Source organism: Pseudopodoces humilis, chromosome 5 (assembly GCF_049639895.1).
Source record: "Pseudopodoces humilis isolate 2021_Gansu_Grassland_sample_001 chromosome 5, ASM4963989v1, whole genome shotgun sequence".
Classification (NCBI taxonomy): domain Eukaryota; kingdom Metazoa; phylum Chordata; class Aves; order Passeriformes; family Paridae; genus Pseudopodoces; species Pseudopodoces humilis.
The window spans coordinates 47,137,215-47,161,263 of NC_142204.1; the positions used below are offsets into that span (position 1 = coordinate 47,137,215).

At 38.7% G+C, this 24,049-nt stretch overlaps 1 protein-coding gene across 1 annotated transcript in view; it reads left to right on the forward strand.

The window, feature by feature from the left end:
• ZNF277 (zinc finger protein 277) overlaps nt 1–22,661 on the forward strand; it is a 44,758-nt gene extending 22,097 nt beyond the window's left edge. The window contains exons 4-12 of the mRNA XM_005519271.3: nt 1,703–1,785; nt 8,470–8,561; nt 9,907–10,017; nt 11,841–11,973; nt 17,607–17,674; nt 18,862–18,958; nt 19,476–19,518; nt 21,295–21,469; nt 22,302–22,661. Of these exons, the coding sequence (XP_005519328.2) occupies nt 1,703–1,785; nt 8,470–8,561; nt 9,907–10,017; nt 11,841–11,973; nt 17,607–17,674; nt 18,862–18,958; nt 19,476–19,518; nt 21,295–21,469; nt 22,302–22,494 (995 nt within the window). The 3' untranslated portion in view covers nt 22,495–22,661. The remainder of the gene's footprint in view (nt 1–1,702; nt 1,786–8,469; nt 8,562–9,906; nt 10,018–11,840; nt 11,974–17,606; nt 17,675–18,861; nt 18,959–19,475; nt 19,519–21,294; nt 21,470–22,301) is intronic.
• Nucleotides 22,662–24,049: the final 1,388 nt, after the last annotated feature.

Genomic DNA, 24,049 nt, shown 5'->3' on the forward strand with positions numbered 1-24,049 from the left:
TCAGGTGTGTCTGACACTAGGTCAGAAAACCACAGAAGTCATGTTTAACTCTTAAGCACATACTTAAACTTACCTCTTCCAAGGATTACAACATGTGCTTCAGCACTGTGCTGAGTGAGGATGAGCTCAATGTCTGCTCAAAATGTGCTGTGAACTGGGGCCTGTTGCAAATCAAGGCCTGGAAGCAGAGCTGCTCACATCCTGGCTGGGGAGATGTTGGTACCCACTGCATAAAAAATTAGTGATGGTCCTTCCAAAATTATGAGAAACATTCCCAGTGAGCTGTCTTTTCTGACTTCACCCTGCCCACCACCTGCCCTGATGCTGATAGTTCTTCTTGGACATCAGGGCCACAATCGCCCTTCCTTTCCCCTGCCACAGTGGTCCCTGCCCCAAGAGTGCCAGGAGATGTTATCTGCACAGATACACAGAGGTCTTCACAGATACACATAGATCTTCACAGATATACATACATACATCTTCACGAGCCACACAACTCTGCAGGTTTCTGGGTTCCAACACAAGTCTGAAACCATAGTTCACTGTTGTGCTGCATTGGTATGGTGGTACATTCCATCATAGAGACACTGTTGACTGTGTGATGGAAGTGTTTTTCTCAGAAGTAGCTGATGCATTACTTTGGCTTTCCTTTTCTATCAGAAAAACACAGTTTGCCTAAAATGGGTAAGAACTTGAGGGCTTTTCTGCATCTTTAATTCTCAATGGAGATGTTAAAAGAGAGGAAACAATGCATACAGCTGGTATCAGAGATGGTTAGAAAGTGAAAACGGAGTACAAAATGGATGAAAGTAAATTTTTTAATTATTCAAAATCATTTTAAGAAAAGTACCCCTGGAAAACATGGAAATTACTTCAAAAATCATCATTCTGTTTCTCTTACAAACACTTACTACTCAGTTTGAAGACTGCAAATCAAGCATCTGAATAGCAGAATTGCTACTCAATGAGCCATCTCTCTCTCTTTCTCTCTCTCTATCTCCCTCCCTCCTCCTCACCCTGTCCCTCCCCCTCCAGAAAATCGGTCTTATCTCAACCCATTCTCTTTTGTATTTTCTTACATGCTGAGTAATTTTAATACCTTTGAATAAAATTTGTTGCCTTCTTCAATTGGATATGACCATAAATAGTAAAAAGGTTACTAAAGATAAAATATGTGTAAAACGTATAAGTAGAAATGTAAATTAGGCAAGTCTCAATGTGTGGTACTGAACAGTTGTGTATATCCACAGGTGGAAAAATATTTGATGGTAAGAGGTAATGTTATAGATCAGAGCAAGGGGAGGATAAACCAAATTATGATAGCTACTGAAGACTGATAATTACTTAAGGAAATAACTAATAAGATAAAATTAAAGTTGATTTCATATTTCTTTCATGCTGACTTTAATCTGTAACCAGTATAAATGCTAATTGTTTTATGTGTCCAGAAGAACCATCAGAAAAATGAATAAAGCTGGTAGTGGAGAAAAGCTATGCAAGACTTTTGCCTTCATACTCCAATATAAATATGCACAAATATTTAAACATGTATCATTAAATTATGAAATTAAAGTAACTGACTTTCATAGGCTAAAAATCACATTGTTAATGTATTCCAAAGTCTCAGGAAATTATCTGCCAGTAATGTTCAAAGCAGCTGCAACTTCCCATTCCTTACTCACACTTTGTATTCTCTTAACAGAGGAACAGGACAATTATTTTCTTTTATGTGATGTTTTACCAGAAGACAGGTTACTCAGAGAACAGCTTCAGCAAAAGAGACTGGTAAGAAATTACTGTTGTTTCATTTTTTAAGGTAAATACTCCAATAGAATAATATATTGTAACTTAGGCATTTTAAAGTGAAAGGTTTTTTTGCTAGATGGCAAAATTCTGAATTATTTTTTGAAGCTCATTTCCCTAGCTGCTGCACAAACATACACAATCCCATGTTCATAGATTTTTCCTTGGGATAAATTGTCAGTGTTCCACACAAGTGGAGAATACACCCAGAACAATGAAAAAGGTTGAGTGTGCTGAACATTTTTCTTGCAAGGATCTACAATGCATTGACACACTATCTTTCATGAAATAGTATACGTCTAGGGAAATCAGCAAAATAGAACTTGGTGTGTGATACTGTGAGCAGAGAAGGTGATACTTACCTACAAAATCTTTGAGCAAGTTTTTTTTGTGCATTGACACTCCCTTTCACAGGTTTCATGAATTCACAGTCTCATAGCACCATGGTTTGTGAGACTGGCCAGTATTGTTTCTGTGAGATGCAAAGGACAAGAATTGCCAGCTCTTGAGTCCATGTGAACCATTCTGGTTCTTCTTGCCTGATGTCAGCCTAATATTTTGGACAGACCTTGCTGAACTTTTAGGCATTGTCAGTTCTGAATGGATGGTCCTTCAAGTTCAACTTGTGCTGACCAGCTTCCAGGAGTCATAGTCTAGATTGTTGGCCAGTGGGTTTTTTTCTGTTTTGTTGTTAGAAATACAAATATGGAGTCTGGTTTTGCTGTTGGGCTAATTTAGAAATGAATGTCACTTGGTACCTAGCAGCCTTGTTGGCAGTCTCCTCATGTTAGGATGCAGGGTATTCCACTGGAGATGCAGCATACCCCATACCTGTACTCCGAGATGTTGGACTGCAGGCCTTATGGTCTTTACATAAATACATTCCTCAGTTTAGTGCTGACAGCTGTGTCCTGAGAATTGTCAACACAGGCCTTTTAACCCTTTGTTATGCTGTTTCTTCTGGTATGTTTATATTACAAGTTTGTACATACACAGCATGCAAATAAAGATATGTTAAGTGATGTGCATTCAGAATGAAGGAGAACCTTACAAAATCCAAATTCTAGTCCTAGGGAAACTGGGATTGGCAGGCAAAATCCAGTTGGTTTAACTACTCTGTGAGTGCTATTTCCATTTGCTGGGAACAGGAATATTCTTCAGCTTGAAGTACATGACTAGTGAATCCCCCGGAACTGGAGGGATATGTACAAGTCTTACACAGCTTTCCATAGGATCCCAGCTCCTGCAAAGGAGAAATGTGGTAGTTCTTCCACTGGGGATTTCACATGGAGTTGGAGTTGCCTGAGCCAAAATCTGCATTCCTGTGTAGGCCCATTGGACTGACATGGACTCAGAAAAAAACAGCTGATGCATTCATGCCTAACATGCTTCCCTTCCTGAGCTATCTGGGATCAGTAAAAAAGGTTTGTCTAGATCAGTGTCTTACCCTTGACAGCAGCTATGTGTCTCTGGTATGTGCTGGCTTCTGATCTGGTGGTGATTCTTTCCCAAAATAATCATTTAGTCTCCTGCAGCTGGCAGGTCAAAAATTTCTGAGTTCAGCAATATGAGCTTCCAACTCTGAACCCACAAAAACTTCCAGGATCCCCACTGCAGGAGTGGGTTGCACAGCCTAACCACACATTGGGAGAAAAGCATCTATTTGGTCCTTTGTTCATTTCACACCTGGCAGGTGTGAAACTATTATTTTTTATTATTATTATTATTATAACAAAGGGTTAAAAGTATTAGAAGAGATAGTGAAGAATTTGTCCTTAGTATTATCCAAACCATTCATGATTTGTCTCTTGATTTATCTGCCTTACATTATGTCTTTCATTAGTCCTGTGCTGGAGTGCACACTCATGGCAAAGAAGAACAACAGCATCCTGTTGTTAGGGCTGTGTTAGGAAGAGTGTTGCAGTCAGGTCAAGGGAGATGATCCTTCCCCTCTACTCAGCACTCTGAGACCACATCTGGAGTGCTGGGTCCAGCTCAGGGCTCCCCAGTACAAGGAAGATATGGACTTCCTTGTGCAACTCTGGAGCAGGGTCACAAAGATGCTTAAGGGACTGCGACATCCTACATACAAGGAAAGGCTGAGACAGCTTGGACTGTTAAGTCTGGAAGACAAGGTTCACAGGGGAACGCAGTGATGTGATATAAGTGATGTGTGTAAGCACTCGATGAATGAAAAAGGCAGTCAGATTTTTCTCAGTTGTGCTCACCAACAGGACAAGAGGCAATGGGCAAGAATTAAAACTCAGGAAATTCCCCCTGAAAATAAAAAACTCACTTTTTTTTTTACTGTGAGGGTGGTCAAACACTAGAGCAAGTTACCCAGAGAGATTGTAAACTCTTCCTCCGTGCAGACGGTCAAAAGAAAACTCAACGCACTCCTGGGTAACCAGGTAGAGGTGACCTTGCTTGGGCGCAGGGGTTGCACTTGTTGCTCTCAAGAGATCCTTTGCAACCTCAGTGATCAGGTGATTTGAGGTTGAGGAATGCTATTTGGTGCTTCTTCACAGTGCATCATTACTGCACTTCTCTGTATCTTTTACAGTTTTCAACAATTCTTTTGAGTTTGTGAAAGACATCCTGAATTTTGCATGTGGGCATGCAGTCCAAAGTGTATATCATGTTTGTGGCTTTGAGGGAGGAAAAAGGGTTGTGACTGAGCATGCAGCTGATGTTTTCATAGTACCATCTTACTACAAAAAACACCTCCAGGCTGCTATAAATTGGACTGTACTTTTTTGTTTTTTAAGGGTCATTTGTTTCTGGTTTTGTGGTGTTTTGTACTATGCAGTTCTGTACCAACTAAGCCTTTTCTCCACTGCAGTGCCAAGGGCATGAGGAGTCTGTCGGCAGGTGAGCAATCTCATCTGCTCTGCAAGTAGACATTTCCTCAAACTCTGGAATGAGCTTTAGTCCAAAGCAAGTGCTGATTTTGTTTACAGAGTCATTAAATTAGGAAAGAAAGAAATACACATTCTTATTATGGTGCAAAATAGTTTGCAGTTATCGCTGTTTTGAATATCAGAATTGTATCCTCAGTTTTTACAGAAGGATTTTGTGAAATCAAGTTGCAGCTGTAGTTGGGGCTAATGGAGTCACTGCTTTAGTTACAGCAATAAAGTCTGTTTATTTTTTCATTTCCTTTTGCTGCAATCTGAGCGTTGACTTGCAAGTTAAATAGATATTTTGCTTTGTAAAGCCTTTTACCTCCAGACAAGTCCAGCAATTAAGAGTGAGCTGGCAAATGGGCTCATGTGAGTTGCGTAGAATAAAGACCAGAACTGTACAACTTTTGGTGATTTTTCTGCAGCCTTTGAATCCTAACTGCTGTCTCCAACAGCAAGCCCAAACAAGGACAAATGCTGTCTTTAAAATGTGCTGCCTGAAGCATTTCATTCTGCAGTTTTGAAACTCCAGTTTAGGAATATTTCAGGCTGTATTGCAGCAGGGAGCTAGCCAAGGTGGATGTCATGCAGAGACATAATGGTGACTGTGATGTATTGAGAGAGGCCAAGGAATGAGCCTGAAGTAGGTTAGAGAGCACAGCTTGCTGAAATAGCTGAAAGGGATGTGAAATACAAAACAGATACGGTCTTTTGGAAAAACACAGCCGTGACAAAGGATTCATAGTTGTCAAGCACTACCAGGCAAGGAAGTCCTGGCAGCAAAACTAGAGATACATGGAGGGGGGACAGTGTCAGTATAAGTCACCTGGGTGTTTTCTTTAAATAAAAAAGTAACATCCCCAAACCTATTTTTCATCCCCTAACCACACTTCCTACAACAGCACTGACCTTGTCTTGCTGTCATGCATAAAGCTATTCACCTCTACCAGTTTTAGGAGAAAGGGCTTCTCTTTCCCCCAATAATTAAAGATCCTGAAGAGGAGTTTTCACCAAGACTACAAGCTGCAGTAGCTTCCCAGGAAGAACTGTTTGTATGATGCCCAGTTTGTCACAATCTTAAGCTGTGCCAGGATTCAGGAGGTTGAAGATAAACACTGGGAGAGATGGAGATGATAGTCCAGTTTAGTGTAATGCAACACCAGAAGTGTTTACTGAGTAGCTGGTAATGTCTGCATGTTAAAACCTACTTCTGAATTCTGTAGGCCCTTCTTTGCCTATGTCGGGTATTTAATTGCTTTTTTCACTCTGGAATCTTGCCCATTCTCTCAGTTTATGAAGACTTGTCATACAAATAGTCAGAAATAGCTTTATCTGATTCCATAATGACTGTTAGGTAAATTATGTCAGGTCTAAGTACAATTAATGTCCAACCTTTAACTATTTCTTATCCTTTGCCGATCCTGGTTCTTTTTTTCTTTTGTTTTAAATGCATTTCTTTAACGGTTGTGACATAATTAGACTGAAGCCCTGCATGATCCAAACATTCCTCTTTGCTTGTGTTTGGTCTCTTGCTGCATTGGATCTATGCTCCTTTTTTTCTTTGTTTCTGATGTATTTGAGGGTGGGGGAAGAAGGTGAGTTTTTGCTATTTCATTTTACTGCATTAGCCTGTCTCCATCTTCTTTTGCTTGTCACCTTTATCCTGCTTCAGCTTGGCAGCCTGTGGTATGTGTCTAATGTAATTTCAAACCTCTTTTTCTTTTCATACATCTTTACATAGTTAGTTTTCATCATACCATGAAACTCATCCTCCTTGTTTTAATTGACTCAGCTTCCTGAATGAGCTATAAGAATGTCTTCTACATCAGTGTCACAGCACCCTTCAAAGGCTGTCATTTGACCTGTCATTGATTACAGCCTTTTCAGGTGTAACTTTTCACCTGTACCACTTCAGTGGCTGAGTCAACTCAAGAAGAGGAGCACTAGGGAGGAGGGAAGAACCTAAGAGCAAATGGGACGGACAGTTAGAGGAACAATATCCTTATACCTGTCCCAGTTAGTCATTCCAATGTCCCTTTTGAACCCAATCTCTGTGAAGTAGGCTGGAATCAAGGCTGAGGTACAGGAGAAAAAGAAGAGGGAAAAAAAGAAAACAAACACTTTTTTTTAATGTTTTGGGTATTTTTGTCTTTGTATCAACAATGAATCAATGCTGACACCCCCAGACATTCCAGGAGGTTGGAAGCTGGTGCAAGTATTTAAGCAAACTGCTCATTTCCTGCCTCATAACTTCAGTTTCTGCTTGACATACATTACTAGAATGTCTCTGCTCAGAAAAATTTCTGTTTTATGTAAGTTATTGTAATTGCTGCTCTTCCTTTGGAGTCCCAGCAGTGAAATAGAGGGCTGGAAATGTCTGTAGGGAAGAAGAGCAGCCTTGTTGCATTGCATTGCACCCACAGACCCCATGCCAAGTGCATCTCAGGTGCAGCACTCTCATACTCTTGACAGACATCTTCCCACCCCACTGCCCCTCACTGGGTGTAGCATGCTGATTTTGTGGAAGAGAAGTACAGGGCACATTTGTTTCCTCAGTGTCAGCCTCCTGCCATCTCTCAGTGGGATGTGGTGTGATACATCCACACTGCAGGACACACTGCAGGAAAGCTCAAGCTTTCCTCTCATTTCTTTTGGGGTTTAGGGGGTATGTCTTTCTTTTCTCTTTTCCTTTCCTTTATGCCTTCTCTGGAGTTTATCCAACAGGCGAAGCTGAATTCAGGTGGGCTCTGTGGACAAATTTGGGCATTAATCCACATAAAAGAGTTACCAAAGAGACAAGTGAGAAACACAAAGTTTCACTGCAGGTTCTAAAGAGATAAAGAGATTGAGAAAATCCCCTAAGAAATTCAGTCAGGATCTTGAATGTCAGAAAGCAGGTAGAAGCACCTTTATGTTGCACAGCAGTTAAATCCTTTCCCAGTTATCAGTACTTAAAACACAAGCACAGAGTGGTATGCTGCTAGGCTGAAAACACGCAAAATTTAATCCAGACATTGATTCATCCATGTCCAAGATGATTATGGCCTTTCCACCTGAAGTGCATAGCACCTGCACAGTATAACTGCGCTGCTGCTGTTACAGCGATGGAGACAAATCACCTGCTGTTTGATTTTGTTGTTCTTAGGAATGTGCACCAAGTGCTGTGAAGTGTCTGACCCAGCCTGTTGCCCTGTCTTAAACAGAGCCAGAGTGAAGGCCATGACCTTCTCCTTTTCCCTGGGTTTGGTATGTGCCACAGCTCCTTGCAGAAACTGCCAGAGCTGTGTCCTGCGTTAGGAAAAAGCCCTCTAGGTTGCCTGCAGTTAGCCATGTAGGACTGAGTTTGCCATTCCACTGGGCGCTAGGTGTTTGCCCATAAACCTCCTCATTGGTACCAGAGGTCAACGTGAATCACAGGTGGAAACATTAAATTATACATTTTATACAGAATTATTTAAATAGTTGCATAAGATCTCACTGGGGATTGAATTTATTACCGTGCACCATGTATATGAAGTTAAGAGAATTTTACTGGAACTTAGCTGGGACACATGCTGCCTTTGCAAAGACTTGGAAGTTTTGTGGGAACTCACACTCAAAACGTACTAACGTCTGGTTTGTGCCAGCAGCACATTTGAATTTTATATGTTCATTGTTACCAGTAAGATAACTGGTATTCTACCAGTGTAGAATAAGCTTATGTGATGGCATGATTTGATGCTTATGGTTTTGTCTGAATAACTGTATCTCTTTCTTTTCATAGAGAGAAATTCTAGAACAGCAACAACAAGAGAGATCTGACACAAGTTTTCGTAGTGTGTGTATGTTCTGTGATCAAGAATTCACAGGAAACAGGTTTGTTTATTGCCCTGTTTCTTTTGTTTTATTTTTTTATATCTACTCAGCATCTTTGTTTCTGTTTTCAGTGTCATTGAACCAGTTAATGCATAATGGTAGGACTCATAATTAACTTCGAAGTATAGTTTAAGTATTTCTTTCAACTAAAATGCCATTTTAAATAGATGCTGTCCTACTACTCAAACCTTTTTATTTATTCCAGTGCGATTATTTCTACTACACAGTACACTGGAGTTGGGAATGAACCATTTTAAAGAGAAACTCTTTTTTGGCAGATGTTTTCATGACCAAGACAGCTGTGTAAGCCAGTGTGATGGTTAAAAAAATTTTTTATCCAGTTGTACATTTTCTTATTTAAAGCTCACCTAACTAGTGTGAATTTGAGTATCAAATGAAAAAGAGGAGGGGAGAATTAGAGTGAGAACAGAGGGCTTTACAGTGTCAGTCAAGTGTAAGAATTGCATTGAAATGCATGTTCCAAAGAAACTTTGTTTATTCAGAGTAAATCAGTTTCAGTTGGAGAGGCTAAGTCTGTTTGCATGGGTAGTTCTGGTAATCTGGAAGGGTAGAAGCACCTGGGTCATATTCCTGCAGGTCATCCCAATGTTCTGTGAGTGTCCCTCTCTACTGTCTGGTGACAGTAGAGGAACTTCATCCTCTGCTTCCTCTTGGGTGTGACAGGCATAGTGCATGTTTGAAAATCATGCCTGGACAATGGTAAAAGCAAGTGTCAACATTTGGTCTTTAGGCCTCAAAGGCAGAAGCTGAGGCATATAGAGAGGTTGGCCACCTAAGGAATTAACCAGTATATCTCTGTTAGAAGAATATCTTCTTTGAACATCCTTTATGTTTATTTGTGTACACTTTTGAGTGCCATTCATGTTAGTGCTGTGTGAAGCAATATTGACGTAAAAGCGCATTGCATCCAAGAATTTCTGCTCTGCTAACCAGCATGGAGAAGTCTGACAAATGGCTTTTTAGAATGTGTCTCAAGAGGGTTGTTTGAAATGTGATTTGCTTATACAGGGTAATGAATGAGCTTTGCTAACAGCAAGGATCAAAATAAACTATACTGTAATTTTCATTTAAAGGATTATATTTCATGGATGTGGATGGAGCAGTTGAAAAGTTACTGAACATTCAGCAAAGCTGAAAATGAAAAACTTCCTGTTTCAATAAAATTGCGTTCTTTTTTCCTAGCAGTGGCAGCAAGACTATTACTGTTTATTTAACGTTGGCGTTTATGCAGTTTTAGAGCCATTGGTATATTTTAAATCACTAACTGAATAATTGTTATATATATCCAAAAGTATGTAACATTCTATTTGAATGTCTTTTGTAGATCTGTTCTTCTCAATCATATGGCAAGAGAGCATGCCTTTAACATTGGGCTGCCAGATAACATTGTGAACTGCTATGAGTTTTTGGCTGTATTACAGGGAAAGCTTGACAAGTAAGTAGTTTGTTTTCAATAAACTTGGTTTGTATTTCTTTTAACTTGGAAATAGTAGGTAAAAATTGATTCCACAATTGTGACTAGTTAAGAAGAAGCAAAGAGCATGTAAGTTTCTTGTGAGTTGTCTTAGAAGTATTTTTGTTGACTTACTGATTGGTAACAGTTCATAGCACAAAGTCAAGTGCTGTGTTTCAGTTACCTGTTGCACAGCTTGACATCAATAATAGCACATGCCTTTTTCTCATAACTGTTAGCATTAATGTTCTTTCTCATCATGACAAACTTTTTGCTAAACATCTCCTTAATCACTGAATACAGAGTCCTTGTTCCAGTCTTCATTTGTCTCTATATACCATTACTGTGGGATGTTTGGTCTCTCCCTTTTGTACTGCTTACAGAGCAAACCCAGAGCAGAAGGGGATAGATACATATTAACTTCTTCAAGGAATTAAGACATATTAAGGATGCCTTTTCTCTTATCATTGGTGCTGCCTAATGCACTGAATTACCGTGCTCACTGAGAATTTGCAGCTCTACTGTTCATCAGTAGGACCTGAGGCTTTCAATTAGAGGCAGTTTTCTCAAAGCTGATCCTCTCTGTAGTTAATGCACATGCTGAAATTGTGTCCAGAGTAGTGAAAGGCCACTCCCCCTATGGCTAAGAGTAGACTTATTAGCTATGCTAGTAGAATATAACTGAGAATAAGTTACGGGAGGAGAAAAATCTTGTTTCAGGCAAGTAAAACTACATTATGTATGCTGACAGAAAGCCTTCCATACTCTTCCTGGGAATGCTTTTCTAAAGTAGAGCAAACACTTTGCTGTTAGCAGGTGGAGCAAAGCAGATATTAAAATTCATAGTTGTATTCTTGCATCAGACCTGTGATTCACCAGCAAGGCAATCTTGATTTGAAGTCTGCAAGCACAGGGAGAATTCAAAACTTCTTAAATGTCTTGAAAGGCAAAATGATACTGAGAATCCTGAATTCCTGCTGCACACAAAACATCTGAGGGGAATATAGAACCAAAAGAGTTTTATGATGGTGATCTAAGGCAGTGCATATATTTCTGTTTTGTTTGAATTGGTCTAGAATACATACTGTGATAAAATTCTCATTTGTTAATGAATGTTTTCAGCTTCTCAAGTAATGTGTATATACACCTAAATAATACTCTCACATCTATGTATATATGTGTATGTAGATATGTGTATATATGTTTATCTATGAATTATATATACTTTGAGGGGGGAGATGTGAATTTATTTACTGAATTTTACTTCTTAGGATTTCAAAACCCATTGACCACCCTGGCAAACTTTCATTTACCCTCCCTATTGAGGTAGACCTATAAAAACTTTCTATTTAGCTAATTGAAATTGTTTCAAAAGATAAGTAGTATGTTCAGTTTGGTTTTTTTTAACTCTGAATTACAAAGAAACAATTACGGATGGATTGGATGTCAGTGAGTCCATGCTGAGTTACAGAGCTCACACAGTGAGCAATCAGCAGCTTTTCTGTGCCTGCTTTGGGTAATCAGACTTTTCTCCCACTTTGCATATGGGGCAAACAGTAAACTTCTTTGTTACCTGTATTTTTCATTTTCTGTCATTCTTCTGTTTAGTAGTAGTAGTAGTAGTTACTCTACTGTGATCTAAGACTATCTTGTAATTTTTTTTTTTCAAATAAGCTTTCTGTTTCTTTTAGTTTGCTCTGACATGCTTAGGTTAATCTTACTATATATAACTCCAGCTTATTTAAGTTTATTGTTTTGTACTATTTTCATTTTAACATGTTGACCTGTTTACCTTTTTATCTTAGCTTGCAGTGTTTATACTGTGAAAAAGTCTTCAGAGACAAAAACACACTTAAAGACCACATGAGAAAGAAGCAGCATCGCAGAATCAATGCCAAAAATAAAGAATATGACAAATTTTATATCATTAATTACTTGGTAAGTAGTTCTATGAATAATTAGCAAATTGACTAAAGAGATGCAGACATTATCTAGTTAAAAGTGAATAAATCCAAACTAGCAATTAGTAAAAAGGTCAAAAATCAAGTGAAGGATTCTTAAGAAGTATGCTCATTTATGGTATGATATTCTGGATAATTGTCAAACTAAGCACTAGGAAACATTTTTTGTTGAGTTTTGATTTTGAGAGATGCAAGAATGTAGCTTGAAGAGAGACTAATCATCATGTCATTAGTGCTCAGTCTCTGCTTTAAAACAGGAGGGAAAGTGAGATAGAGCAATGAACTAAATGGAGGTCTAACTTAAAGCAAGTTGGCTTTGAGCTCGTTTTCTACAAACCTTAAGCTGGAAGTGCCCTTCAAAGTATAAATTAAATTCAAAGAGGAGGAAAATGAAAGACCCAGAGATGAAATAAAAACAGTTAGTTTTTAGCCTCCAGGGAGGTGTATGTTGCTAAACATTTTTTTATCTCAGATCTTTGAGAGTGTGTGCATGTAACAGATTTTTACTTGCTGCCTTTAACTTATGAATATAGGAGCTGCTTCAAAATCTGCTGTGTTGTGTCCCAGAAATAACTACAGTTCACCTGAAATAGTCTTTGTGCCTTCTACATGTACTAATATCCAGGTTATAAATAGGTATTCTTGACTGTTTTACCTACTCTTTAGATCCTCAGCAGAACTGAGCATTTACTTCTTTGGAAGTTAACAGATTTTAATTTAATGTAATTATTTTAAGTGATTTTAATAGTTTCTTTCTTCTCTTCTTTTGGTTTCTTTCTTCTCTTCTCTTGTCCTACAAGTAATATTATGTTTTCAGAATTTGGCATCTTTCTAAATTATCTTTTGTTTCTCATTTGCATGCATTGTTCACATTTTATTCTGTTCCATCTTAGGTCAGGAAATTGAGCTAGATGACTACCCAGAATCTCTGAGAACCATGAAGTGCTACTTGAGAAATTTGAGGGACATGCAGGGAGGTCATTACATGAATACAGACACAATGGCTGTGCTATGTTAATAAGCAGAATATACCAAAGTAAATATAACAGCAAGGCTAATATTCACATACCTAAGCTCTTTTCTCCAGCTACTCCAAAACTGGTGGCCTTGCCCATGCCTGTCACCTGAGAATGATCTGTGGCCTGTGTGCTTCCTGAACCACATCCAGGAGTGGCCTGAGTGATGCTGCTTGCGTGGCCACAGAACATGCAAACTGTTTAACAGTCAGGGCCTTGGTCCCCTTTGCCTGTAGCTGGGGTTTTGGCCAGAACTTTGCTGGCTGCCTTCACGTGCCAGCCTGAACCCACTCAGCTATTGCTCACTGAGTAGCATCACTCAGACATATATTCTTTTGGGTTCTTGAAATTACAGACAATAGTAAATATAACTCAAATAAGCTATGTCAAAACAGCATAATATATAAAATGGGGCAGTGGGTACTGCGTATGCAAGATCTTATGCCGGTACATCTTCTGGGACATACATGGGTGATCACAATTCTTTGTCTGGCTCTGCATGCTCTGTCCACACATTTTCAAGTTGTCTACACTGCAGTCTACTCAGGAGACTGTTCCTACTCAGCCTTTCTGATCCTTCAGACTATGCCCACGTCAGAATTTCTGACATTTCTTCTTTAAAAGAAAGAATTAAAAAAAAAAAAATATTGAAAACAGACCTGAATACTCTTGTTTTAAACACTTATAGCATAGTTCACTATAAAATGCATATTTGCACACAGGAAATTTTTAGCTGCATAATGGAAGGTGTTTGCTTTCCAAAGAGCCTTTGCCAACCCTTTTTTTTTCCTGCACAGAGACAAGAAGACTAAAAGGAAGAACCTCAGTTTGTTCACTAAGAGTTCAGTAGATTGGCCTTTACATTGTAAGGAGGAAATATTCCGTCCTGCACATACATGCTCTACAGTAGATTTTTTTAAATAAGATAGGATGGGGTTTTTTTCAAGCTGAGTCTATATCAGTAAATTCTAGATTCTACACAAGATCTGCTTTCTGTAATGGCTCAATGTAGTGATTTTGCTTCCTCTCCCATAACACCTCACAATTTACCAGAAATTTATTTTTCAATGTGTACTATCAAGATTTACTAATTTTTACCAGTGAGCATTAGAGGTCTGTGCTTCACATTGCACTAAATGTCCAGGGGATTATACAAAGACATAAACATGGTTTACAGATATCTGAAATGATTCCCCAGTGGATTTGGAGGTCTTTTGTCTTTATTGTGTTAAGTGTGGAAAATTATACCAATCCTACAGAATGGCTTGAAGTGTTAATTCACAGAGATAAGCTGGTGCTGGAGTGTGAAGAACTGAGCAGCAGTGTATCCATGATATATAGATGTGGAATTCCTTATTTTTATTTTCTTCAAAACAAAAACTTCCAACCTAATTTCCTTGTTTCTCTGTGTTTATCATCCTGTGGCCCCATGACACACCTTGCACAAAGAGCCATGTAAAAATGGAGAGGGAAGAACTTTGTGGTGACTGCTGGAGGCCATAAAAGAACAGAAGGCAGTATTAAACCTCTCTTAGTCCCAGAGGAGCTAAGGCAAACCCAGGCTGACAAGGCCTTCTTTTTCTGCATTCACCTGATTGTTACCAGCAGCAGTTTCAGGTATAGAGTATCCTTTGTAGGAAGCCCAGGTGTCTATTTTCAAATTGTCTAATGGCATGTGTTTACAGTATGTAACATCACTGTAATTAATACACTTATAACTAAGCTAGGCAGCTGAAAAATGGTACCTACTACTTACTAGAAAACTTGTTTCATAAAGCATTTATTTTCCTCAAAGACAACAAAAAGATGCTTTCTCCTTGTTGCCAAGCTCTTAGTCATCACTATTATCTGTTGGGGGAGAGGGGAAAATTATTTTATTATGGGAGTCACTACTTATATTTAGCCTCTTTTGATTTACGTGCTGTGTATTTTGTAAAACAGTAAAGGGGAACCCTTCATCAGTTGGTGACAGTTCAAGATTTAATAAAATCCCCCAGCTGGGGAATGCTTCATACTGAAATTCATCCAACGTGAATTAACTAATGTTGGGGTAAGGCCATCTCTTCTTCCTGATAGACCACCTTGAGTTCTTCAGCAATATCAAACAGATAACATAACTCAGATGATCACAGCAAGACAGGTGAGAAGAAGGGAAAGAGAAAATTTGCAGGGAAAAACAACATATGTTTGGAGTTTCTGAGCTCCACAGGCCTGGAACTCCATTTGCATGTAGTTTGGGAACTGCTCTTTAGGGAACACTGCTTGAGATACCAGCTGCTGTTTCTTGTTTTCTCCCATCTCTGCACTTTTTTTTCCAAGCTGGGGTGTGTTGCCTCAGTGAGGCAACTACTTTCTGCCTATAGAGCTGCACTCAGGTTGAGAAGGTAAATTGCCAGTGAGGCATTTCATCTCTGTGCATTTAGACTACATTTTGGAAGAGGAAATTATCATACCACACACATTTGCATGTTCTCACCTTTCTATAGGATCATCCTCTCCGTGAGGTAAACAGAAAATATTTAAAAGAAAAAGTTGTTTTTTCTTGAATATATAGCAAGGCCTTCGGGGTTTTCTTAATTATGCATTTTCTAGTGTTTGAACTATTAACAATGTCAAGTCTCATTTTTTGTCTGGTTTTGTTAAGAATTTCTTGGGAATCTCTAGAGATCATTCCTGGCAGCTCTTGCATCTTGGATGAAAAAGCAAAGAAAGTTGAATACTTAACAAAGGCACCCTTGGTCCCAGATGCCCATCAAACTAGAGAACTGAAAAAGTGTTAAAAAAAAAAGAAAAATAATTAAAAAAACCTTAAATATTTTTAAGAATGTTTCAAAGAACTCTTTTCCACCCAATTGCTCAGATTCAGTCTCCTGGCACTTTCATCACAGTGTTCCTAGTTATCCATTCACCATGCAATTTTCCAGTGACACAAAACCTGGTTAGCTTTTCACTTTTTCCTTTTTTTTTTTTCTCCTCTGAATATAAATAGATGAGGGAAACAGAGACATCTTAAAAGCTCCCTCTCTGCCTTCTTCATATAAACACCATAAAAAACATCAGCAGTAACAAAGCTCAGGCATGTTTTTTTCCTTTTCACCTTCAATTAAAAGGTGAAGCTTAATATTGGCTGCTGTTTTGAACATACTCTCTTATGAGTATTTGAACATACTCTCAGATATACTTTGAGCTGGTAAAGGGAAGAATGGTGAGCATTCTTCATTTTGCAGTGGTTGTGAGCCACTATCTGCTCATTAAGGTGTTAACATTAGCAGACATAGGAAACTAGTGTACAGCTGGGAGAACATGTGGTGAGAGGTGTTAATGGCTTCATGTTATCTCACAGTAATGGTGACATTAATGAGTCTCCCCTCTCACTCAGAAAGCTTACACACTACCATGTAGTATCACTGAATTAATTACAGAATTTTCATTCTGTAATATATGATGACATGTTTAGAGCTGTCTAGAGACAATTGTTTATCATTTTCCTGATAGACACTAACAACATTAAAAATTCTCATTAAATTGTTAAATGATGGATATCTTTTCCTTCTTTCTCCAAACATTTTGCCATAAAGGCAATAATCATACTCGTTACTAAGGATATTATTAAATATATTTATTAGTAGGAATATTTTAATAAAACCAATTAAAGGATTATATTTTTATTAGCTGGTTTGTTTTTGTTTTTTTTTTATGGGGACAAGATCCTCAACTATAATCAACTATAATCTTTGTCAATCCTTCACAGCCATCAAAAGTACGGGTTTAAAAATACTATTCTGATTACTGGTTAGTCTGCTTGGTTTTATTTTCAAAGACAAGAAGAATCCAAGGAAAGAAAAACACTAGCTAAAGATCACTGCTGGTATTTGAGTAGAGCCCTTCAGCTTTTCATTGCCTGTTATTTTTATCTCAGTCATGCTGTGAGTGCTTGCCATTGTGCTGAACGCTGCACAAGTGCATTGTGATATACTTTATGCTGAAGGTCTTTAAGGTATAAATAAACAACACAAAAAGTAAAAGGAAGAACAGAACACCATGAATCGATGTGTGTACGTTCGAGTGTGAGAAGAGGAGGGAAGCCAAGCTGGAGTCTGTCTCACAAGTCCGTGCCCTGGCTCATGCTGCCTTTCTGGAGCTCCATAGCTAAGTTTACACCATGTTTTCACTGGCACAGCCTCGAGCCAGGTACAGGCACTGACTGGTGCAGCTGTGCCAGCTGAAGCCTTGGGTGTGACAGCTGCTCAAAAAGATTGGATTGAGCAAGGGTGAGGGCAAACTTGAGACAGTGATAACATACCCACCTCAGGCACACTTTGGGAGTGTTGCAGCACTGGTTTTCTTGAGAACTCTGTGCCAAATCATCTTCCTCTCAGCTATAGTGTGGGAAATGCCCTGTTAAAAGGTGAAAATAATTCTTATTTTAGAAATTCTTACTAAAGCAGTGTTGTATGACTACCTTTTACTCACAGCCATACTGAAATGATCCAAAATAAGATACTGATTGTGACTTCTGAGATGTTCATTCAGTTGAGTGACAATGTGTGATGAGAATCAGGAGATGCTTTTTTCTTTTCTTTTTTCCCCCCAGGAATTTGGAAAGTCCTGGGAGGAAGTGCAGTCAGAGGATGACCGGGAATTACTAGATAACCTAGAAGAGTAAGAGTTACTTATGTACCCATTACACAGATTGCAGGACCATTATATTTTAAAGTAGTTGCAGGGAAAATGCTGTGCACAGTTAGCACACAGTTTAAATTCATGTAAGCCAATCAAATCAACTCCAAATTGTCCTCATTAAAAACACTTCTCAGCAATGAGAGCTGTAAACTTCATATTTCAACCACAAGCCTGTTTTCTGTTTCCCTAGAGCTCAAACAAAAGCCTTCTGGGTGTGTAATGATGTAGACAAAATGCATTATTCTTTAGTTTTGCACCAGAAAACAGTCGAACAGCTTTTGCTCAAATTTAAAAATTAAAAGTGAGCATCAAAAATGTCAGTATGAAGAAGAAATTGTATGAAAAATTTTGATAAAAAGGTAATAACTAGAAATTTTAGAAGGATTTCAAATGAAGCTTTTCAGCAGTGTTGATTGAGGGCAAGATCCACCTTCTCTGCATTCTTCTGTGGTCCAGGCCCTCAGATCACTGCAGAGGTTGTTTCCTTGGCCATAGAAAATTGAATAAGCAGGAAGTAATTTATGGGCATCAAGGTCCCTGATCTTCCTGGTTCTCTCTGTGACTTGAGGTTAATTTTACTTGACTCTGCGTGGTTGCAGTAATAGTTCTGTCTCTCAGCAGTACTAGGATTTAAATGGATGTTTTAGTAAAGTATTCTCTGTGTACATGTCTAAATGTAGCATAAGTGAGTAATTAATAAGTAAGTAATTAATAAGTAAATAACACTTAGAGTTACCTCTGCCTGATGATTATGACTTTGGCTGGTGAATTGAAAGATTAGAAAGGTATACAAGAATTTAAAAAACCTTAGAAAAATAAATACTGAAAGCAGTATTTAATGACTTGCCAAATTGGCTAGAAATTGAAGTTAGTATTCTGTTGATTAGTGCAGACAGTTTCAAGTAGGATTAAATGCCTGTCTGCATAGGAATTACCCAATATTAACTGCTCAGTTATTCTCAAATTTGTAGTTCTTTTAGACTCTACACCAGATTGTAATCATGTATCCAGCTATAAATCTACAGTGTCTTTTCCAACCCATTAAAATATTCACTTTCTCTGGATTTATTTCTACTGTTGTGAAAGCAGAATCTGAATTGCCCTTTCTCAAAATATCTCTTCTCTTTTCCATAACTAAATAAATCTTTCTGGCTTTTATTCATAAGAGATTGGTCTGACTGGGAAGAGTATCCTGTATGTGCAGTTTGTCTGTTTTGTGAACAACAGGCAGACACCACAGAAAAACTGGATCTTCACATGCAGGTAGGATTTCTTTTAAATAACAGTTTTTTTCAGCACTTTGGAATTTAAAATTGTGTTTGTAACATCTTTATTAAGGTCAAATCAGCTGCTGCATTAGAATACCCTCTTCAGCACAGAATTGAAGTACTGCATGCACCTCCAGCATTTGTTCTTTAGAACATGCAGAGAAGTCAAGCTTTACATTAAGAGTATGAATGGCTATTAGTCGTGAGTGTACAGGCTGCTACAGGCAGTAAAAAAAAAAGCATCTTTGATATCATAGTAGTTTCATGATTTAGTATATTTTATGGTTAGCATCTGTGTTTAACTTTTAATAAGCTATTTAACAGTATTAAATATGAATACGAAAGTTTCTGATGAACCAAAGCTTTCGGGGTTTGTTTCATGCATTCATATTTGCATATCTGTATGTGTATGTCTGTGTCAGCCCATGAAAAGCTGAGCTGTTTTTAACTTGGAGTAGTAGAAGTAGTGGAAATAAGATTTTTTTTTTCTTCCTTTTTTTTTTTTCCTCCAGAAATCACATGGATTTCACTTTCCCAAAATAAAGTCAGAGCATGGTGAGTAAGAGGTGCTGTAATTGCCAGCATTTGCCACTAGTGTGGAGAAAACCACATCATAAGAATAGTGGAAAACAAGTTTATCGGTTTTATTTTTGTAGAGACATTTAACTTTTCCATTATGGAAACTTTTTCTGCCGGCTTACAAAAGCAAGCCAAGAACACTTTATTTTTATGGAACTGTTGTTACTGCCAAGGATGTGTGCTATTTTCTTTAGACCCATTGGATTCTTTTGCAGAGTAATCTACAAATGCCTGCTCTATGAATTCCAGGTCTATCTGCTGGAGACTTGGAAGTATTATTATTTTTATTATTCTTCTTGTTGTTATTACTATTATTATGCCTCTCAATGCCTGCTTGCAAGCTAGAAGCTTTGTTTGGCCAGTGTTTGCTTTCTGCTGTAGAATAGAATCATTTAGGTTGTGGAAGGCCTTTAAGATCATTGAGGCCAACCATTAACGCAGCACTGCCAAGTCCACCACTAAACCATGTCCCTGAGTGCCACATCTACACATATTTTAAATGCCTCTGGGCCTGGTGACTCAGTAACTACTTCTCTGAGCAGCCTGTGCCAAGGCTTGACAAGCCTTTTGGTGAAGAAATTTTTCTTAATATCCAGCTTCAATCTCTCCCTATCACTTGTTACTTGGAAGAAGAGACTGACCCCTACCTGGCCACAGCCTCCTTTCAGGTAGCTGTAGAGAGCTATTAAGTCAGTCTGGAGCCTCCTTTTCTCCAGGCTAAACAGGGGGCAATCCCTGCCCTGGCCTTACTATTGCTGATACAGGCCAGGGTGCCACTGGCCTTCTTGGCCCCCTGGGCAGAGCTGGCTCGTGTTCAGCTGCTGTCACCACCACCCCCAGGTCCTTCTCCACCACAGAGTCCCCCAGCCTCTAACGCTGTGTGCAGTTGTGTGACCCAGTTGCAGGACCCAGCACTTAACTCTGTCAGACATAATAAATACACTGACATCCTGACCCAGGCTCCTCTCTAGCAGGCCTGGTTTTATCCTTTACCCCCTTCAAATCTAGTTTGAAACTGCCTCAAGGACTCTGCTAACTCCTGTGCAAGGATTCTTTCCCTGCTTCAATACAGGTGTACCCCATCTGTCACCAGCAGGCCTGGGGTCGTGTTGACACACCCATGATCTGAAAACCCAAAATTCTTCCAGTGACACCAGGCTTGGAACCAGATATTGATCTGCTGGCTCTTCCTGTTTCTTCCCTTGTTATTCCTTACAAGTGGAAGGACAGAGGAAAACACTGTTTGTGCTCCTGATCCCTTAACCAATCTTCCCAAGGCCCTGCAGTCTCTCCTGATTGCCCTAGGACTTCTTGTTGCAACTTCATCACTGCCCACCTGGAAAATCACTAACAGATAATTACCCATGAGGGCAGTAAGGTTTCTTGTCACACGTTTAACCTGAGCCCCAAGGAGGCAGCAGACTTTCCAGGGAATCCAGGGTACAATACCAGTAGTCATTCTCCCTCATTTCCCAATATTCTTCAACCTACTTGCCTGCTCCTGAAGATCTGTCACTAAGCCTAAAGACTTAGACTGAGAGGAAGGAAAATGTTCAGGGTTTTTGCTCTAAAAGAAGGGTTGGATTCCCAGCAGCTAGGAATAAACACTTATTCAGTTAATTTGCTAAGATACAGCATGCAGGCAGTGCTGTCTTCAGTAAACTTTTATCAATCCTTATGCTTAATCCAAGAAAGCATTTTTAAATTAAGACTTATGTTGCCCAAGCATTTGTTCGCTACTATCTCTGCCAGGTCTGAACTTCTATCAGCAAGTAAAACTAGTGAATTTCATCAGAAGAGAAATCCATCACTGTCGTTGTTACAACTGCCAGGAGAAATTTGAATCCAAACAAGAATTGATAAGTCATATGGAAGAGACCAAACACATTGCATTCCTGCCAGCCAGGTCTACATGGGATCAACCACAGTAAGGGCAAATACATTTCTTCCAGCATTTATACTTCTTCTTGATAATTTCTATGAAATAGTTGAAAGTTCTGGGGTTTGCGAATACAACAGTGCGCTGAGCTCCCTAATTCTGGTGGCTCAGATAAAATAATAAGTGGTCTCAGACTACTGAGAATTAGAAATCTCTGTACAGTCTGAAGATAGAAAGAACATGGAATATTGCTCTTCCAGTTGCATCCAGGATGCAGTGTCCTTATGTATGGGATCTGCACTTTCAAGTCACTGTGCTAGAGAAGTTTGTTGTTGCAAAATTGTTCTAGAACCAAGTCCCTTCTAGAACCCTTTCTTTTACATGTCTAATGTAGATATATGCATGATGTCTACCTGACTTTAGGCATCAAAACAAGCTTGTTATGGGTTGTTTACCCATAGTTTTTTCCATGGAAAATAGAAAGTGTAACACAACCCTGGTACAGAGGGTTAGTCTGTAGCTCTAAGTAGGCTGTATGGGTCCAGGGAATGATGCTTTCTACCAGGTGGTAGAGCACAGGGAGTATTCTAACTTAAACACCTCAGTTCAGCATTTTTGGGGGGGACAAATATGGAACTGTAGTCTCTTTTGTAACATCGTATGGGAGAAGAAATAGGAGGAAGGGCTCATCTATTGTCAGCTCTTCTCTATGACTCTTCTACACTATGCATACCTGCGCTGTGCAGTTGGTTTTTTGGGTGTGCTGTTTACTGTCATTCCAGACAACCAGACTTGCTCATTTTTCCTTTTTTAAAATTCTTATCTCAGCCTTTCAAACAAAATGTATCACTGTCTAGTAATCATGTCTTGTTGCTTTCAGGTATTATTTTCCTACCTATGAAAATGACACACTCCTGTGTACGCTGTCAGACAGTGAAGATGCAAAAACTGAGGATCAAAGTGAAGAAGTGCCTGTTGTAAGCGAAGACATATCCAGTCTAAAAGCTCTCAAACAGAGCAGTGTTTTAAACCAGCTTCTGTACAAAGAGAACAGGAATCAGGAGAAATTCTGACCTGGGAGTACAGTGGCTGACCTTTAGTGCTTTTTCTGCAAGACAAAAAAAAAAAACAACCAAAACATTATTTCAATACTATTGGAATACAGTTAAACTCACAAATGTTATTGTCATTGGAGAATTCATAGTAGAAAATGAATGCTAAATAAAAATTTAAGTGTTAACTTTGTTAGTTTATCTTCCTTTTATTTTTAGCTTCATTTTAAAATTGAATGCTTGATTTTCTACTAGGATCTTCAAATGCTGTTAGTGTGTTAGTGTTACTTAAAAAATTTTCCTTTTTTTTTAAATTTTTCCTGAATGAATCACAATATGAGTTCCATTTTAAGTCCACCTTGTGAAAGGTGAGAACAACTGAGACAACGTGTAAAGCCAGTGAGTAAATCTACTATGTGTTATTGCTGTTAGAGAGCAGACAGAAAATAATTCTTGGTCTGATGTGTGAAGGAAATCTTGCTAATTTTTACCTTAGACCTTTTGGAAAAGAAAAATGAATCTGTATTATTAATCATCATTATTTAAGAGATATGGTGCCTGTTCTGAAAACTAGCTCAGAAACATCAGTAAAGCTCTGCCTACCCCATGAATATCTGACTGCATGAAAAGTTGCCAATCTGAAGTCTAAAAAAATATAGGAATAATTGCAATATTGGTTGCATCAAAATCCAAAGAATTTAGAGTAGATTTATTGTATGGTTATGAACTGAGATGTTAAAGAATGACTTAGGGAACTCCAGACATATAATCCAAATTAAATCCTAAAAATCTCAAGTCCTGAAAAGTTGTCATATTTCCTTTAAAGTTCTCAAAGTGGCAGAAGGTCTTCAGCTTGTCCAGGAAGAATCTCAGTCATGATAGGGTAAAGATGCTCAGAGCATAGGTCCTGCTAGGATGATCCAAGCTATGTATTACTGAAATTTTAAGTCATTCCAGAATTCAGGTTTCTCTTTCCATAGTATGTATAACCTCTTTCTGTGGTGGTAGTACATTCTTTTTTCTTCTTCAGGTCAGTGTCAGAGTACTTGCTGAAAGAATGGAAGTCAGCTGCTCAGTGCCCTTCCTTGCCTGAGAAAATTCAAAGCTGTAGCTTTGCCTCTGCACAGCCCTCGTTACCTGAAAGTCCTTGCTGTCAATAAGAGTTGTTGTTGTTGTTTGCCTTTATACGGTGATTGTGAATTATGAAGCAGTCCCTGGGAGCAGGGGCTAAAGTGCAAATCTTTAGACATGTTCTGCTAAGCTTCTATGTCCCACCTAATTCACCCTGCAATCTTATTTGCATCAGTTTGTTTTCATTTGCATTGAACTAGTTTTCTCCTGCTATTACACATCACCCTCCAGCACTTCTCTTTGCTTTCTCATTCATAGTTTTTCTTAGGCCAGAGTGCTCTGGAGATAAGTTAGACCAACAGGATACTGAAAATGCACTGAGTAAGACAGATCAGCCATGTAACTGCAGGGTGAAACAGAAGACAGAAGCAGTATCTGACTCTGTCAAGAGGAAATGGGATAGAAGTAGTGCAGCAGGTGCTGAGAATACAGACAGAAAAAGGGG